The 19,882-nt window shown below is 41.9% G+C and overlaps 1 protein-coding gene across 1 annotated transcript in view; it reads left to right on the plus strand.

Moving 5' to 3' along the window:
* The first annotated feature begins 4,266 nt into the window (after positions 1 to 4,266).
* PPARGC1A (PPARG coactivator 1 alpha) overlaps positions 4,267 to 19,882 on the plus strand; it is a 94,964-nt gene continuing 79,348 nt past the window's right edge. The window contains exons 1-2 of the mRNA XM_042936788.1: positions 4,267 to 4,314; positions 9,351 to 9,530. Coding sequence (XP_042792722.1) covers positions 4,267 to 4,314; positions 9,351 to 9,530 — 228 coding nt within the window. The remainder of the gene's footprint in view (positions 4,315 to 9,350; positions 9,531 to 19,882) is intronic.

Below are 19,882 nucleotides of genomic sequence, written 5' to 3' on the forward strand. Positions count from 1 at the left end.
CAAGGTGCTTTGTTCACATTGACATCATCATGGCAGAACAAAGTAAGATTTGATTTGAGAGTGTTTGTAGGCTAGAGGTGTTTGATGTACCCTGCTCTGCCACCAACTTTGGTGCCCCGCATGGCCCCAGCTTCAAACATGTCCCAGAGGCTCAGAGCATGTGCTCAGAAACTGACATGGGGTATCAGAATCAATCAGCCCCTCTAGGAATTAAAAGCAAGCAATTGAATGCCTGTTAGCAATGATTAACTTTAAAAACATTAGCAATTCTGGGCAGATCCCTTTCCTTTTCTGGAAGAATGCTCTAGGCAGGCAGCATTCCCAGGAATGTTAGTTTCCAGCTATGTAGACACTCTCTCAGATATAAAGTTACCTCCGGGGTCTTTGCTGGTGCTTTTGACTTGGGAATGAATATTATTCTTATGTATAAAACTTCAGTCCTTCCTAGAAGGGTTTTCAGAGATCTATATGCCATTTTCAGCTGCTATCTAAACCCTTGCTTTTTTTCTTTTTATATTTTTTCCCAGTTATAAAATGAGTACAAGATAATCTTTATTGAGTAGCTTTGAGGACCAAAATTGATTGAAATATGCTATATAAAATGCTGATCTTAATGTCAAGCTCATGTCAGCCCTGCTATATATATTTTCTTTTCCAGGTTTCTTTTTAAGTTTCAGCCTTTAATTTGTCCTTACATCTCTATTTAAGTTTATAAAAAAAAACAATGGGACAAAGATATTTTATACTAGTAGCTCTTTACTTCTGAGTTCTCACCTATTTGCAATAATGATGTTAAAACAAATTGTCTTTGCTGCTGTCTACTTGGGTATTTGAGTTTGATTGTGTTTATTTAGTTTTTAAGTGATAATTGTCTGAAGCAGAGAGGGTGGGAAAAGCCTATAGTTTGGGGCAGTGGTGGGGAAATGTTACATGCTTTGTCTAATATTTTTGTTACGGAATGGAATTATCTCGAAGGTTTATTTTCTCTCTTGTTATCAACGGAGGCTAGATCTCTTGCCTTCACTAATGTTGGAGTCTTGGGAAACGTTAACAGAGCTAGTGAGGGGAGAAATTCCACTGGGGTGGAATCTAGGTTCTGTGAAGATATGGAACATTATGGGCTCTCAACAGATGTTAATAAATACCTCTTTCTATTGTTGGGACAAAGTGGGGTTGATTTGGGTGTGAATTGTAATGGTTAGTGGAAGGACCTTGTACCTAAAAAGGGTGTGTTTTAAGGAGAAGAGGAATCCTGGTATTGGGCAAAGTTGCATTGTTTTTCTTTTTTCATAGCAAATTATTTTTCATTTTTAAGGGCTGTCATCCCCCTAAAATTGTCAGCTCCCTTGTGTCCATGTCCTGTGCCTTCTTGGTAGTCCTTACAATATGTTGCTGTGGACACAGATTTCAATAGATCCTTGCTGATTGAAAACAAACATTTGGAAATCTTAGAGGCAGAGCTGATGGAGAGGTATGAAGAGGGCTGCAGGGAGAGAGGAAGAGAAAAACAGTCAAGACAGAGAAAGAATTAAATATAGAAACTGCCTGGGAAGCCAGAAAAGAGCTAAGTTGGTGAGGAACTAACAGTTTATGTTCTCCTGAGAAAAGAAAAAACTGGACACAAGAGAATTTTTAAAATCTGAAGAGCTAATTAACCAAATTATAAGACCTCTCAAATATCCCTCTCGTTAGAGTTGTAACTTTGAGATTAAAAAAAAATAATAGGGAAAGTGACTCTGATTTGTCCCAAGAATCAATTTAAGTTTGGAATTGTCCCGTCATAGAAACTTGAGGGGAAATATGCCCTATGCTGTAGCTTAGAAATCATGTCAGTGGTTTGACTCTTAACTCCCCCTCATTGTGATGGTGAAGGGAGAAGAAAATGTATATAAAACCACCTGTAGTTTCAGTGACTGTGCTGATTGGATTAAGAAAAAGTGGAATTAGGTGGTAAGAAAACAAGTAAGAAAACCCCAACACCACAATGTGGGCAGGTTACAATATCAAAAACAATCATACAAAATGTTCCAGTGCAAAGAACTTCTTTAAAATGTGTGAACAGAATTTAAAAAAAATATATGTATATACATTTATATGCTTAGAAAGATATGCATAATGGATGCCTAACCTTTGATAAAGACAGTTAAGAGTATCAGAAAAAATCACCACAGGGATCACCTGATAATAATTAATAAACATCAACTCTTATTGGTCAAGTGACCACTGTTATTTCACAGTTGGCTGTGTTGAGGGTAGAGCCAATGACCTTTGCCCTGAATTTTAATAATTTACTGTAGTTTTACATTAAATCAGAATATAATTGGGAAGAAAATTAGTGTTTCTTTGTGGGGAGTGCAGAGTAATGCCACTAATTGCATGTATAAAAGCCTTCCCGAGGTTGTATTTTCCTGTTCTTTCTTGATTTAGGAAATTAAAACTACAGTAATTTTCCGCTATTTGTAAGAGGGAAGATGTGCCCGTGAAATGTACTCAGCTAACTTAAAATGTCAAAGCTCTGGGCCATCTTTTTATGTCCAGTAATGACAAACTGTCAATTTCATCACATTTTTCAGGAATTTACTGGCAACTTGTTGCAGATATCAGAGTAGAAAAATACCTTATAACATGTGTGGTCTGAAAGAAGAAACAGTTTGATTTTTGTTTGTTTGATTTGTCTTCCTTTCACCTTTAATATCGGTGCAACTTTACAGTTAAAATGTGTCAGAGAGAATCACCATTTTTTTTTTCTTTAGAAAGAGATGGACAAGAGAGAACCCATTAAATTAACCTTAGTGGAACAGGAGATTAAATTAATAGTGCTTTAAAATTATTTTTAGATACCTGGGGGATTTTTTTTTCCAGAGAAGTTATTATCAAGTAAAAGAATTGAACTGATTTTAAAGTATATTGGGTTGAAAATTTTATTAAAAACATGTATTCACAAATTTATATACACATGTACATTTCCCTGGAACTTGGAAGGGTTAAATCAGACCACTGTAGTGTTATGGGAAGTGTTTCTCGGCGATCCCCAGTGCCTTGAGTTTGTTATGTATTCAATATGTATGTCATCATAAAACAGTGCACCTGCATTAGCCTTCATTGTCTCAGGGTAGAGGCTGGAAAAAAAAAAAAAATTAAAAAGCTCAAGAAATGAATATTTCTGCTAATAGCGTGTCAGTATTTTTCCCTTACTCCACGGACATTCTTGGTCTCAAATGCAAACTGCACAGCTCAGGCACTTGGGTTGGAATCCAGTGTTTATTCAAAAAGGCACCCTAAGGCGGCTGGGGTGGAAATGGTACACATATGAAAAAAAAGGCAGCCGGGAAACTCAGCTGATCTGAGCACAGCGGCGGCAACTGTATTTACTAACACTTGTTTTCTGGGAGCCTATGAGAGAAATGGAAATAATTAGAAAGGACCTGAAAGGGTGGTATTTTGTTCGTTGTTCTCCTTATAAGGAGCAAAGCAAATTGCAGTAACACTTTGGGAGCTGGTGTTCCCTTACCGCCACGGGGACAGCAGATTCCTGGGTAGAGGAGTTTGTTTATACCTTAACAAATACAGACTATTTTGTTGATTAAACAAGCAAAAAAAAAAAAAAAAAAAAAAATGCCTGCCCCATTCTCTGCTTTCAAACACTTCCCCCAATTAGAAAATGTCTCATAAAAATGCATCATGTGATAAGCTCTTGCTTTAGTCCCAAACCGAGCTGGAGTCCACTGGAGGTCTTAGTATTTGAATCCTTGGGGAGTGCACATTTTAGCTAAGAGTATAGTTACTCTGTGATGAAACAGGGAGCTTTGCCACTTGCTTGTTTTGGAAGGAAAATAAATTAAAAAAAGATTGCAGGGGATTTTAGTTATTATATGGCCAGGACTCCGTTTAGAGTCTGTGGCATTCAAAGCTGGCTTTAATCACAGCATGATGCTTGAAGCCTCCAAAAGTCCAAGTGTTTCCTTTCTTTCTTTCTTCTTTCCGTTTTTTTTTTTTTTTTTTTTTTTAAGCGTTACTTCACTGAGGCAGAAGGCTGCCTTTGAGTGACGTCACGAGTTTGAGCAGCAAGCTGCACAGGAGAAGGGAGGCTGGGTGAGTGACAGCCCAGCCTACTTTTTAATAGCTTTGTCATGTGACTGGGGACTGTAGTAAGACAGGTGCCTTCAGTTCACTCTCAGTAAGGGGCTGGTTGCCTGCATGAGTGTGTGCTCTGTGTCACTGTGGATTGGAGTTGAAAAAGCTTGACTGGCGTCATTCAGGAGCTGGATGGCGTGGGACATGTGCAACCAGGACTCTGTATGGAGTGACATCGAGGTGAGCTGGGGCTGGGCTCGGCACTGCAGCCAGGACTGAAGCGTCCCTCCCGATGCAATTATTCCTGTAACGGGGGGGTGGGGGGGGGAAGGGCTTGGACAAGGAGAGGAGGCAGGAAAGTATCCCGGGCAGGAGCTTTTGGAAGGGAATCTCAATCTTATCTTAACTCCAATAACTTTGCTATTTTAAGGTGGCTCTGAGATGCCTTGAGCAAATCAAAGCTTAGCTGCTGTCACCCATATCTGTTGCAGTTGGAAACTCTTTCCATGTGCCTTTGGCTCTGTTTCTACTCATATGCAATATTTATGCTCTAAGATATTGATATGAATCAGAAGCTGAAGTCTTTCCAGTGGTATTTAGTGGCCCGGTTGGAAAAATGCCATTTCTATTTATAATAAGATGAAGATAAAAATATTAAAATGGATGTGCTCAAATATAGTCAGTTTTGACTCTAGTCCGGATTTTTTTTTTTTTCTCTCTTTTTCCCCTCTCTCTCTGTTCATCAGACAGAGAACTCACAAAATCCTAAATAATCCTGCTAGGCTATTTTAGATTGCTTTCCCCGCAGCACCGCAAAACAAGGGAGCTGATCCCTTTAAAACAGCTATATGTGGTTGAAAGATTTGGTCAGCAAATAAAAAAATATGTACATACGCCTTACGATGAAGGTTTTGCATTAGCGTCGGTGGCAGGGAAGCCAATGGTTAAATCTCTCTGTACCACGGAGAGCTGCCTGAAGCCGGAGAGAGGAGTTTATGCAGGGCTGTGTGTGGGGCTGCTCGCTGCTTGTGTAAAAATAGACGGCAATACATCAATTCCACAGTCTCTGCTGGCCACAATTCATACAGGGGGAGAAAAGCAAGCCGTTTCCTCATAATCTCTGGAGCCTACAGTGACTAGCGGGGGGAAGGAGGGCCGTGGCATGTTTGCATTCAACACAATGGAATGTTCTCGGAAAGTTTGGGCAACTTGGGAAAGAAGCGAAACTTTCTGCGGACTGCAGCGAGATGTAGCCCAATTGCATTGCACGGGGGACCGGAGCAGCTAACAATGACTCCGGCAGAGGACTGCTAGGGCTCCCTCTGGGCAGCCGAGGGCACGTAGGGTGAGGGGGAGGATCGAGAGCCACACGTGATTTGATTAAATAAGATGTCCATGTGGTGTGGCGATACACATCTAAAGTGAAAATAATTTGGCCGGGCCGTCCGCGAATGCATTTCTCCTATCTAGCGAGGCATGCCCTGGCTCCTTAACTCTTTGCTGGGTTTGCACACGTTGGCTCGGGTTGCGCTCTCCTGCCTTGGCAGCTGGTACTTGCGGATCCTGACTGTCCTTATCTTGTTGTGATTTCTCGGTAAGGTGCACTGGATCGGGCTAATTCATACGTGCTGTCGCTATTAGGAGTCAGGGTTCTAAGTGGCTTCAAAGTCCCCAGTGTCTTGGAGCCACCGGGGCATCCTGTGGCTGGCTGGCTGGCAGGCTGGCTGGCAGTGTGGGTCTCTCAGCTGCTATAGTTTCATTTTTCCATCACGCATTATTCTGGGTGCTGTTGGGAGTTGGTCCGGAAATATGGAGGATTTCTTTTCATCACTGGAATTCCTGGAGTCGTTTTCAAGTCAGCGTCGGGACCGTTTAGAACAGTGGCCCTTTTATGTTCTTCTGAAGGAGGTGAGTTCCCCGGGCTCAGCGTCCAGCCGTGGATTGAGTTGTCGGTGGAGACTGGCCAGTCGCCTCTCTGTTGCACTGGAGGCAGCGAGCTGCGAGAAGCCGTGCCTTGGCGGCCGCAGCTCTGGGAACCACCTCGGCCAGCCTAACGTGTTACGAGCAGCAGGTAGCATAGGCAGTTTTCATTTTTGGAATCATTAACGTTTGCTGTCATCCTAAAACGTATTATGCCCTTTTGCACGTAATGACAGGACAGCACAGTGGTTAATAAAGGCCTATATCGCTGTAGCTACTCAGAGTCCCCAGTGTTTTACAGTTTAATGAAGGTGATGTACAATAAGGTTACCAAGATTGATAGAGACAGTTCACATGACATACCCTCCACGAAGACTGTCATTCTTTACTGCCTGTCCCCCCCCCCCCACCCTACTCCCTTTTCCCTGTCCTCACTAATTTTTTTCTAAGAAGTAAGAATTCTTTTTTCCTTAATATAATTAATGTGGCCAAGTCCACTCTTTCTTCTCTCTCTCTTTAAAATTTACCATCAATGGCACAAAAACCTCCAAAAGGTTAATGGAGAATTATACTTAATTATGATGATTCATTATCATCAGTGCAGTTAAGCTAATTTATTGTCTGCTCCTTAACTAAGGGAAAAGTCTGTTGGGGTGAAAAAACGTACAATAATTAGCCTTTTGTGTTTAGTGACTGCTTTATCCTCTTAAATCTTATTATAAAATTAAGGCTACGGTTGTGAAATAGCTGTCATAGTTGCAAAGAGGCAGGAGAATGTGTCTCTGTAACTGCAAGAAAGACACCTGTTACAGATGTATAGGGAAGCAGTAAATATCAGCATGTCAGATGAGGACAGTTACAGGGCTTGGACTGTTAAGTCTGGCATCATCCAAAGGCCAAATACAAATTAATAACAGGGACACCTGCTATCACTAATGTGTTTTAGATTATCGGGATAATGCCACATTCAGAAACACTGATTTTACTAGCATGTCCACATTGGCCAGAGCACAGGCACATTTCCAACCACAACGTAAGAGCAAAAATGGGACGGAAAGAGAAAAGGGAGGAAAGGAATGTGTGAATGACAGCGCAGTAAAATGCCAGAAATTGATCTGGTCTTTTTAATGGTTGTTCAGAAGTCACTTAAAAATGCACGTACCTGCAAGGGTGAAGGGTGTTGCACAAGCCATGCTTAGAGAAGGCAGTTGAGGGGAGAGACAGCAAGAAGTTGTTCACCAGTCGATGGGACACGCCGGCATTCCGAAGCATGGCTTCTAAGTTACGTTCTCCACGACAGGAACTTAAGCCAGATGGACACCTCCCGTGTTTTCCACCTTCATTGTATTTTTTGTTGCTGTTTCTGTTGTTCATGCTTCTTCTTTCTTGTTTAAGGACTGTCCCTCAATGAAGCCCTGGTGGGTTTTGCACCATTGAAAAAGTTACCCTTGTCTCTGAATCGATCATGTTGGGGAAGAGTTAACACTGTGTGTTTGTACCTGGAGGATAAGCAGCGTGGGCCGGTATGGAGACTGGGAAGTGTTACGCCCGTAACAGAACGCGAACATTGTACCAGAACAAAATCTCCGCGGCCCAGCCTCCGCCTACTTATAAACCTAGTCAAGTATACCGATCTGCAACTTTGGGCTAACTCGGATAATAAAAAACGGAACGACCGATAAAATGATAAGGAAAGAGTTCAGGTGGAGAGGATTGCCCTTTCTTTTCGCGTCACGGTCGTGCCTGCAGTCTGGGATCTGACTGGGACCTGGTGGTCTTAGGGAAGAATCACAGTCATCTTCAGGCTGCCGCCGGCCTCCCCTTACCAACTGCTGACTCCATTACCCAGTACCTTCTTCTCAGCGTGGTGCTTACGATCGTGCTGCTGCATATGACCCGTGTAATGTAGCCTGCCAGGGATGACAGGGGTGCTCGAGGAAAAAAAAAAAAAAAAATCTGCATAAAACTTCTTTTATTCAAAACCTAAACGTCAGGCAGAATCTTGAGCTTCAGGCCCAACGGCTGCCTGGATGGGAACAACTCCACGGCATCTCTCCTGACCTTGGAAGGCAGGGCCGTGAGGGTGCCACTTCAGCTTGCGCACCTGCTCTGATTTAGACACCTTGGCTTGCAGGTGGATAAAGTCCTTCTGGCTCTGGTATCACCGGAGCCCTGCAGTAGGAAACTTCTGCAGGGTTCTGCACAGTATGCCGTGAGGAAATCAGCAGTCAGATTGCCGATTGGAGGTGAGAAGACCACCTCTCTGATAACGGGGGGCCACTTCCTTCAAAAAGCCACAGTGTGGGACAATGAAAAGACCACCTACTCCGTGCAAGGAAGTGAATGACTCTTCCAGTCTGACATAGCCTTGCTGACAAGCCAGCCCAGCCACAGTGTGGGCTATTTTCAACCTCTCGCTGTGTTGAAGTCGTTGAAAAACTCCGAAGGAAAATAGTTCTTTTGAATACACTCAGAGCGTAGGTGAGGAATACATAAATGATGAGAAAAAAATACGGTTGTGGGGCGTTATAGGGGTTTTTCCTTCGTAGATGTCAAGCGATCCCACTCACACGCACTCCCCCCACACTTGACTTGCAAGTTAAACGTTGTAAAAGATGTAAAGATCATACAGAAAAACTATGACTTTTGTCCTTATCTCAAGGAACTTTCTTTTGACCTGTTCAAGATGAAGTGCTGTGGCTCATGAAGAGTCAAGTTGCGAGATTTAAATAATAATTCAAGAGAACCATAGACAAGTTAGAGGACTTGCATCATTAGTTGCTAAATGAATTATGTGGATTATAATGGTCGAAAGGAACGTGAATGGAGAAAGTTTTCCTAGTAGAGCTCTTATGCTGCTAGTATTCATTCAACAATTGTTTATTTTGTTTTTATTACGTGTGATGGCGATTCCAAGGTAAAATCAAATTTGTATCCTTCCCTCAAAGAGATTATACTCTCAGGGTAGAGTAGACTTTTGCGCAGCGGTGACTGAAAAAGTTGAAACTCATTCAGTGCTAACCATCAAAAAAGTCCAAATCCAGTTGATTTCTTTTCTTTTCTTTTTTTTTTAAGTTGATTTCTAACTGGAAGAATCAGAGAGGGCTTCACGGGAACATGGCATTTACCATGAATTTGGAGGTAGAATCTTGGATGGAATGGATCAGGCAAAGTATCCATTGAGAGCAAAGTCAGTAAAAGAATTTAGGATGTTTTTTCCCTGGTGGCTAAAACCCTGGAAACCAGCTTTGGTGGTGTGGTTGAATTAACCAGGCTTAATTCCTATCACATGCTATTGCAGTTTAATAAATTCCTGCAGTTAATGAAAGCTTTTTTTTCCCCCCTGCCTCCTGCAGTGTGCTGCTCTGGTTGGTGAAGACCAGCCTCTTTGCCCAGATCTTCCTGAACTTGACCTTTCTGAACTAGACGTGAACGACTTGGATACAGACAGCTTTCTGGGTGGACTCAAGTGGTGCAGTGACCAATCAGAAATAATATCCCATCAGTACAACAATGAGCCTTCAAACATATTTGAGGTAAGGGCATCATCCCTTGGCGAAAATTAATTTCTCATTGAATGTGGCTTGGGCCATCATATCATTATTGGCCTGAAAGCATATCGGCTTCTCACTTTGCTGTCATCAAAAGACTTCTTATCACAGGTAGGCCCTTCCTCTTTCGTGGAAGAACAGTGTTTGGCAAATGAGGGGACTCGTTGTTGTTGTTTTGAGATCTGGGGGGGCTAAGGGCCCCTGACAGAGCGCATTACTCTGTGTCGAAATACTAAGGGGTTGTGAAAGCTTTACGGACAAAGAAGAACAAGAGTCTAAACCTGTTTGTTCCTGTCTATTTCCCACAGAAAAGTGCCTAATGTAAATTAATGTGAAATGTAAAAGAATGCATTTTTTTTCATCCAAGAGATTAGACGTCTACCTTTATTTGTCTCACAAAGTTAGTGGGTAGTTATTAGTATTGTCCTTTTTTTGATCAGACCTCTGATTTCTCTACAGTATAGAAATGTCTAAGCCCAGCTATTCTAATATTTACTTACAAATTAGTAAAAATTTGCTTACCTTTCAATAGGGAAAATTACCTCCTAGGCTCCAGACTCTTATTATAAGCCTACCCTATAATAAGGAATGTTAATCTACTCCTATTAAAGTGTTACTTTGAAAAAAGAAGTTCTTTCTTACAAGATCAGCACTCATTTACTTAAGAAGAAATGGTTTCTTAGAGGGACAAACATTGAGCAGTCTGGCAAATGAACTGAATAAAGATTGTTGAGTCAACTAGCTTTCAATATCACCACTACTAGCACCCCCATCATTGTCTAACATCTTCTCCCTGATATGTCCCAGGCCCCATGCGAAGCACTTTAAATGTCTTTTGTATCCCACCAGCAGAACCATTCCTCAAACTCCAGTGTATTTGGTTGAGATCTCAAGTCATTAAGAAAGCCAATGTTACAATATTTATTGAATTTTTCCAGCACCCAGCACATAAAAAGCACTGAATAAATGTTTATTGAGTCATTAAGAAAACCAATTTTACAATATTTACTGATTTTTTTTTTCAGCACCCCAGCACACAGAAGGTGTTGAATAAATGTGGGTTGACTGATAAATGACTGGTGACTATAGTAATGTTAATAACAGTAATAGCGATAACAGCAATGGCCAAGCTTTTGAGACACCTGTGCTATATATGTGTCATCTCGCATATCCCTAAAACAACCTATTTTTTAGGTACCATGAGTACCGTTCCCATTTTCCGTCGAGTCTCAGAGAGGTGAAGTGAGTCTCAGACTCCGAGTCTCAGAGAGGTGAAGTGATTTTCCCCAAATCACACAGTTGACAAAGACCGGGGATCTGAACCCCAAATTGATCTGATGTCCAAGGCCATATCACTGATAAAAATAGAGTACCAGTGAGGTGGGGTGACAACCATCCTTCACAAAGACATATCAAGCTGCTGCTCTGCTGAATATATTTAAAAATAGAACAGACTCGTTCCTTTCAGTGTTGGTTGACATGGGAGCAGGAATAGTTGGGGAGCCAAGGTGGCTGTAGGTTCCGTCCATGGCTAAGAGTTTCTAATATGTCTGAACAGAGTCTTGGATGAGGACTTAAGATGGGGGAGTCCGGGCTGGGGAGAAGAGGCACTGAAGGTCTGCGGTTAGTTCTATTTCCCAGGCTTCTCAGCCGGGTCTTTGAAAGTTCATGTGAGGTCTTGGCTAGTTAGAACTGGTAAATTGAACATTCCTCATTCAGTACACTTGTCAGGCGACAGGCCCGTTTTAAGTCATGCTGCATTAAATAAACAGTACTTTAAAAAATGTCCATCTCTATAGACCTCTTATCTAAAAATCGGTATTCCATTTTGGGTGATTGCCATGCATTTTGTAGGTGATGGCCAGGGAATAACTAAAAGGTGGGGGTGGGGGGCATGGCGTGGGAGTCAGTGCCTCCCCGGTGAGCTAGTTTCAAAAAAAATCCCTTCCCCATGACCTTGTGTCCCCATATTTCATGTTGTGGCACCTGCACGAGGCATTTCTCATCGGTACCTTGAGGAGACTTGGTTCAGCAACTGGTTATATATAGGTGCTTTAATCTACACGAAGACACCCTTTTGGTTCTGTGTATAACTTTCTACCACTGATAGAATTGTTTTCAATGCTCTAAAACACAGGGTTCATTTAATTTAATTTCTCATTAGCTCATTTTAAACCAGTGACTCTCAACCGAAAGCAATTTTGCCCCCCAAGGGACATTTAGCAGTGTCTGGAGATGTGTTTGATTTTTTTTTTTTTTTAGGACCGAAGGCAGGAGGACGCTCCTGGCATTTCGTGGGTAGAGACCACACACAGGACAGCTTCCCACAACAAGGAGCTGTTTGGCCCCAGAGGATGATAGTGCTGAGGTTGAGAAACCCTAAAAAAAAAAAAAAAAAAGTCACTGAAATTCCCTTCTGTAAAACACTAAAGATGAACTGGTCAGGTTTCAGAGAGACTACATAGTAAAGACACAGGATATGAAGGATCAGAAGCTGGGGCGCCAGGGTGGCTCAGTCCGTTAAGTGTCCAACTTCAGCTCAGGTCACCACCTCACGGTTTATGGGTTCGAGCCCTGCGTCGGGCTCTGTGCTGACAGTGCAGGGCCTGGAGCTTGCTTCAGATTTTGGGTCTCCCTCTCCCTCTCTGCACCTCCCCCACGCGTTCTCTCTCTCTCTCTCTCTCTCAAAACTAAAATAAACATTCAAAAAAACCATGTAAAAACAATCAGAAGCCATATAAAATTGTGGAGATGCCCAGGGCCTCAGGACTGAGATGTCAGGAATTCTGTCAGTGACAGCAGAAGTGACCATTTAGATAACTGTAACCGTTTTCTCTGATGTCACAAAACTCATTCTTCTCTGTCTGTGCAAAGGGTAAGGCCGTATGTGGCAATACTGTGACCCAGGGCCGCGGCTCCCTGAGCATTTGCATACAGCCAGCATGCCTCTACTCTTTGCCCTCTAGCGTTAAACTCAGACATCTTTTCGATAACGGGGGTGGGGGGGGGGGGGAAAGTGTGTGCGGAGCACAGGTGGAATTCGAAAATTGTGTCTTCCCCTGGGCAGATGGTCCACGCACAACACGGTAACCCTTGAACGGCCACGGCTTTGTGTAGCTTCCTGCGGCTCCCCGAAGCCCTTCCCGGAGCCTGTGCCTTTAAGCCTCTCCCCGCGGACTTTACCCCGGGCTCACTTTCTTCCAGTTCTCAAAGCCCTGCCTCATCACATTTGTGAAGTCCTTGTACTTGAGCAAGCCAAACAGTCACGGTTTCCGCCACCTCTGATCTACCAATACGAAGCATTATCTACCTCAGATTCCCAGAATAAAATAAGGCACCGAGGAGTGAAACACTTTCCCTGGCTCAAGCAGCACGTGGGCGACTCCCCCGGAAACTGACCACAGGGTTTCTGAATTCTAATCAAAGCAGAAAGCAAGGGGTGTTTAGCGATATGGATGGGATCCGGGTGGCTTGCAGATCGTGTAGCAGAATGTTAAAACCCCACGAGTGCGTAGAAATTCCTTCCTTTGGCCTCTTCCGTGCGTTCGGGTCTAAGTTTAATTTTTATCGGACTTTAGATGAAAAGAAGAATGGCATTGAATGTCACGGTTTGGGGAAGAGTGAATTCCTCCGTGAGAGCCGGCGCGGGGGGGCGGGCAACGCGCAGTTGTCCATGTCGATTGAGAAATTGGACACACAAACAGCCGTCTCTGCTTGCACAACCTCTGTCGGAGGTGTAAATGCAGGTGACCAGGTATTAATCAGAGGCCACTTAGAAGAAAACAGGACACAGGCTTTTGTAGGTGCGGCCTCCTGTGAATCTAATCCATGTGTCAGGAAAACAGGATGCTGTCTCTGGACCGGTTGGTAGCAAGATTTATGTTTCAGAACATTGCAACATAACTTCCTTCCCTCTCTTGCCTTTGTGCATTGTTTGAAGGAGGCGAATAAAGGAGTACTTTTACAGCATGGCATGGTGTAAGGATGGGTGGCACGGGATTAGTTTAAACAGCGCATTGGCCCTTCTGGGTCACCGTGGGCCACCTTGTCCCTGCTTTATTTGAATATCTGCTTTCAGTGCCTCCTTGATACAACTGAATGAGCATCTTTCATTCATTAGTCTCTTACTTCTGAATGCAGCTACTTGGAGTTCTTTACAACACGGCAAGTGAGAATGTAGTTGTCTCTAGGTCATTACTCATAATATGTTCTGAGGCCTGCCGTTGCGAATGGGCAGAGAAGGGCTCACAGCTGCACCCAGCATTCATGTCAGGTGATTACGGGGACTCCGCGTAAGGTCTGACACTGTGAACTTTTGTGGGAGTCAAACTGGGGGTAGTTTCCTGCTATCTGTTCCTAAGGTATCCTATCATGCTAACAAGGGAATTATGATTGGAGGCTTTTGAGGATGCTTAATTATTCTGGTGAGGATGTAAATGATTTTATATTTCTTCTTGTGACTTTCAATTGTATTCTTCTTTTTTTCTCTAAAATGGGCATATCCTATGTACTTACCAAAGAGTTAAAAAAAAAAAAAAAGCAATCAAAATTTGGCTCTTCAAGTGATCGTGAGCATTTTAGAAGCAGGGGACTTGCTTGTCTTGTTCCCTGAAGTTTTTCTAGATGTTTTGTTAGAAAACATCAGAAAGTAAGTACTGAAAATATTTACAACATAATGAATGAACGGACCATCATACATTTATTGATGGCGTGAACTGCCTTAGGTCATGTGAAGATTACATACAAAGCAGAAAGGATCTTGTTTCCTAAAGGACCTCAAGCCTGATTTGGGATGTCAAGTGAAGAAATGCGGAACAATTACCAAACAATGAAAGACTGCATACACATATGTATGTATCTATGTATATGTTTATAGTTTAGCAATTAAATAATGTAAGACTGTATATTCATGTATATGTGTACATGTATGTTTAAATACGTGGGGTTACATATTAATATTATATTATATATTCTATATATGTGTGTCTGCATATATACGTGTGTATGTGTGTGTGTGTGTGTGTGTGTGTATCCTAGCTGAGGAGGGAAGCAGAAAGAATAACTTCACCATGGCTAATAAGAGAATAAAATTGAAGTGTTTTCGTACAGGGGGTATGACAGTGAGGAGTTTGATACCCCCAAAGTAAAATATATACTGATAGGAACGTAGGAGTAGGAGGAGTAGGTTTGGATTTAGGGTGGGTACAAAATTATGGCCGTCCATGGGACCCCGGTTGGGAATGTTTAGAGTTTACATAGTAGGGATTGGGGTGCCAGTGAAGATTTCTAGCAGGAGAGCCCTATAATGGAGATGGGATTTAAGGGTGTTCATTCTGATAATCATAAGAGCCGTGGACGAGCAGAAAGTAGAAGAAATTGGACAGCAGGGCTTGCTGCATTTCCAACACCATGCAATGCAGGTGCAGCGAAGGGACAAGGTGACAGCAGAGGGGATGGTGTCCAGGGAACAAAGACTTGAAGCACCTTGAAGGAAAATTCCATCAGCCCTGATGAATATGAGTTAGGTTAGAGAGGGAAGTGGCAAAGAATGCTAACTCAAAAATACTCCAAAGGGAAACAGAACTCCACGGAGAGCTTCCTGGTTACGTTTCTACTTACCTTTAGGAGCCGAAGTACCTTCTTCGGGCTTGTGAGTCATTTTACAAAGGGGTTCCCCATCTCTCTGCTGCCTCAGGGGCAGAACGTATTTAACCCAATCCACAAATTTATGTGGTGTCTGCTTTTTTTCACTTGTCTCCTTGGAGGAAATTCTGCAGCCTTCCATGGTAATGAATTCCTGCTCCTGACTGTGCCTGTGGTCAGACAGACTTTTCTATGAATGGCAAACCTCTTGGAATTTTAACACAACGACAGAGAAAAAAATATGAAAAAATATGCGTCAGAGCACCCTCACCTTAATTTAATCATCAGGAGAATAAATTTCCCTTTGTTATTTGGAGACGCTGAATTAGTTTACAATAATCACTTCTTTGAGATTTCTGGGATTTCCCATTTGCAATCAATAAATGTTTGTCATTTGAATGAAATTTACAGCCCCCAACCAGATTTTTGCCACACTTGGCAATGACACTTAACGGAGAACATCAACTTCAAGGAAGAAAATAATAGCCGTTTAAGTGGGGAGATAATTGGCTGTAACATAAGAACATTGAAAAATGTTGAAACTCATGGAGACTTATGGAGTATTTTAAAAATTTATGTTGTACTTATCTTTGCCTTTGTAATCTACCACAAAATTCCAAATTCTGGGTATAAATCAGTTAGATGTTCATCTTGGAGAGTCACAAATCAGGAAGCAACAATCTGACCCAGCCTGTGTGCTGCTTTGTTTTCAACCTCTACTGTCGGCTTATCTTGAGGGAGACTAAAGAGTGTTGTTGTTTTGTGTGTGTGTGTGTGTGTGTGTGTGTGTGTGTGTGGTCATCTACCCACCTCAGTTAGAGACTATTTTAGACTTCTTGCCTTGATAACATCTGCCTTATCTTGGGAACATCTGGTTTATCACCGTATTTCCTCCCTGCCATTATGCTGACCGCTGGAAAAATAGGGCTCAGGAGTCCTGACCCACACGGTGATGTCTAACTGGCATCACCCCCCAACTAATAAATAGTAAGTCGCTTGCAGGTGCTGGTTACATAGCCATCTTTCACCATCACTAACTCTCCTGGTGCCTGCTTTTGCTAATGTAAGTTGTGGTTACAGGAGACGAGGTCGGCGGCTGTTTTTCATGGAAGTCGATCCAGTCCTTAGCCATTTGCAACTTGGAAAGTGAGAATCTATATGTTTAATTAGGCACAATGATTGCAGAATGTACCATTTTGTGTTTTTTTGAGTAGAGACCAATTATTTCATGCCGGATACTCTAGGTGTTCTCAGATGTGGGTGAGCCATTTTATGGGCATAGCTTAGGTTTCCCCCATCTTCTGGATTCATTTAAGTGGATAATTTAACTAAAAATGACTCTGCCCAGATTTCTTTGGGGCCAGAAAAGTGGAGACCCACATTCACAAGGAGGTAAACCTAGAGAGGAATCAGGAAAAAGTGGCTCATGGCCTCTTAGATTTATTTGAAGGATATTAGTGTTGGTTAAAGTAATCAAGATTCGGGGTGCTGGACTGGACAAACTGGCTATTTGTGTAGCCACGGTGTGTGCTTGTATAATAACCTTACACATATGTTGTGTCTATTTGTCCATGTCCCCCTGTCTGTATGTGATATCGTGGAGACACAGCCCAGCAGATGGCTCACCTCTGAATGAGATCAACACACAAAGCAGATAAAAGATGAACTTTAAAGCTCATGTTGTTAAACAGAGAGCCAAATTGTTCTTCTACTGTTCCCTACCCTAGACTTCACGTTTTTAACAAGGTTAATTTGTCCCTATGATTACATGCCTATTCTTTTAGCAATGAAAACTTTTATTGTGGGTTTTATAAAATGAATTACCTGTAATGTAAAACAATTTTGTAAGGACCATTTTTTTCTTTCCCTTTCTTTCTTTCTCTCTTTCTTTTCTTTCTTTCTTTCTTTCTTTCTTTCTTTCTTTCTTTCTTTCTTTCTGTTTTCTCTTTTCTTTCTTTTTTTTTCTTTCTTTCTTTCTTTCTTTCTTTCTGTTTTCTCTTTTCTTTCTTTTTCTTCCTTCCTTCCTTCCTTTCTTTATTTCTTTCTTTCGTTCTTTCTTTCTCTTTTCTTTCTTTTTCTTTCTTCCTTCCTTCCTTCCTTCCTTTCTTTATTTCTTTCTTTCGTTCTTTCTTTCTCTTTTCTTTCTTTTTCTTTCTTTCTTCCTTCCTTCCCTCCCTCCTTCCTTCCTTCCTTCCTTCCTTTCTTTATTTCTTTCTTTCATTCTTTCTTTTTCTTTTCTTTCTTTCTCTTTTCTTTCTCTTTCTTTCTTTCTTTCTTTCTCTCTTTCTCTCTTTCTCTCTTTCTCTCTTCCCACCTGTGAGGCTACTTTCAAGATTGTGTGCTCTGAAGTATAGTTTTGAAAGCAGAGCAGGATACCAAATTTTCCTGTAGCCTGCCACGGATGCTGACTTACAAGTAGCTAGGATGAGAGCTAGGGAAGGGGGAAGAGAGATACTCAATGAAATACACGCTCTTATTCTTGGCAAGGGCAAAATTTTATGAAGATAAATGGCTTCTTATCCATTAGGCCATTTGTCCCAAAACAACGATGGGAGATACTTTTGTGCCTTTTCTGTTCCAAAGTGATAGAATAATTTGCATAGTCTGAGATTCTAAACACCATTACCTTGTAGACCTGCCCATCTCTATTACTACTGCGAGTTATTCATTCAGGGTTTGCGGCCAAATGGGTTAATGAATTACCAGATCTTGCGTAAAATGACTTGGCCTGACTTTGAAGCAACTACTTTTTACTTTTTTTTTTTTTGGCCAGTCTTGTGGTTGGTGTTAATTGGCTCTAGAGACCAAGCCTCCTATAGAATCTTTTTTGTCCCCCCACCCCCCAGAAGTATCTTCCTTAAATACTCTCCCTGTAACCATTTTCATTCTTTCCCAAACTTGTGCTTGAAGGCAGTCAGTGCAAGGAGCTACAAGCAGGCTGATAGGGCGGGGAGGAGGGAGGAAACTCGGTAGCCAAATCCTTGGTGGCTGATGCCTTTCCTTGTGCCAAATCAGCACCATTTCTCGGAGCCCTGTCTGCAGCACAACTAAGTTTAGAGTGAGTTCCTTGGTGTTCCTCACGCAAAATGCAGAGCTGGAGCTCTGAACTTTGAAGGAAAGCCTCAGAGCTATTTGCAAAGTGCTGGTGCTTAGTGAATACTAAATTACATTTAGGAAATCGTCTACTGCTACCCGTTATACTTCATTTTTATTCTTGACACAGACACCTAAATCAGAGAACAGTAACATTTCAGAGATTATGGAAGCAGTTTGGGTATGTTCCAACACTATAATAGGATCAGAATTTTAAGGCCTTTTGTATTATTACCAATAGTCACTTAGTTTCTGCTGCAGTGTACTTTGTGGGGAATTACAGCTTTTACTAAAAAGATTAAAATGCTATTATGCAAATGATTGCAGTATGTTATTATGTTTACAAATTAACATCCATGGCTCAACACACAAATTAACTAACTATTCTATCTATGTTATTAAGGATTTAATAAAGTAACTGTTAATAAAAATGGGTAGCTTGGAACAGTTAATAGGAAACAATCGTGATTTAACACAGAACTCGAGCGTGGTGTTTAATGTTCTAGGTGATATAATGGTAAAATAAAGTTGAGCAAAGCACACAGAAGAACCAGGACCGTGTGAAACGCAGAGCTCCTTGTCTGAGATGCCGACGACCATGAACTAAGTAGCTGCAGGCTGCAACGTACAGTGGGCAGCATATCAATAAATCTGAGCAAAGCACACAAGGCATCTTCTATTAATAAATAGTTCATTGAAATGATAATTGCCCTCCATTACATGTGTGATATGTTCCGTACACGCAGAGAATACTTACATTCTTCTAAGATGGAGCTCAGAGCAAATTTTGATGTGGCGAATGGGATTTCGCTGCAGAATATCACCGTGCGATAAAAGAGGAGAAGGCCAGGTTCAGACTAAGATGGCTTTACAAACAGGCTGCAAATTGCTATTCCTGGCTGTTCATAAGAGATCATAAAAGCAAGGAGATAAGAACCGCCAAGGTCCCTGAGAAATGAACGTATGTGATTATGTTATCTTGTGGGTTGGCTTTCCGAGACAGACCCACACCACCACTTGCGTCCAACGGGAAAAGGAGAGAGAGAGAGATGCACATTCTGGATGGCAAACTTTGTTAGATTGGGGAAGTTCCAAAGCACTGTAATTAAAATGTTTCCAAAGAGACCCGGGATTCCCATCACCGAATCCTTTGCTGGATCTCAAAACAAGAGCGAGAAGTGTTACCCAATACTAAGCAAACAAACAAACAAACAACAAGGACACAAAAGAGTCACTAGACAATCCTGGAACAACTTGGTTTCGATCTCAAATGTTGGGGACTTACTCAGCAGCGAGATAAAAATGTTTGAAGACTCCTACATAAACAGCAGCCTTTTTAGGCCAACCTGAAAATATATAATTATGTAACAAATCAACAATTACCTTTCCAGGTCTACCTACCGAGGGCAACTAACCTGAGCTTCTGAGCAGGAATATCTGGGTATACTTAAGAAACACGAGCAGGGAAAGCAACCACAAACTTGGTCAAGGTTCGGTGTCCTTGCGTACAATACAAGCAATTTGTTTTGTTCTGAGTCCCACCTCTGTTGGAAAAACTACTTATGCAAATGTTTGATATCTAGCTCCAGCAAGGCGCCTGG

The sequence above is a fragment of the Panthera leo genome, chromosome B1, assembly GCF_018350215.1.
Source record: "Panthera leo isolate Ple1 chromosome B1, P.leo_Ple1_pat1.1, whole genome shotgun sequence".
In the NCBI taxonomy this organism is placed as follows: domain Eukaryota; kingdom Metazoa; phylum Chordata; class Mammalia; order Carnivora; family Felidae; genus Panthera; species Panthera leo.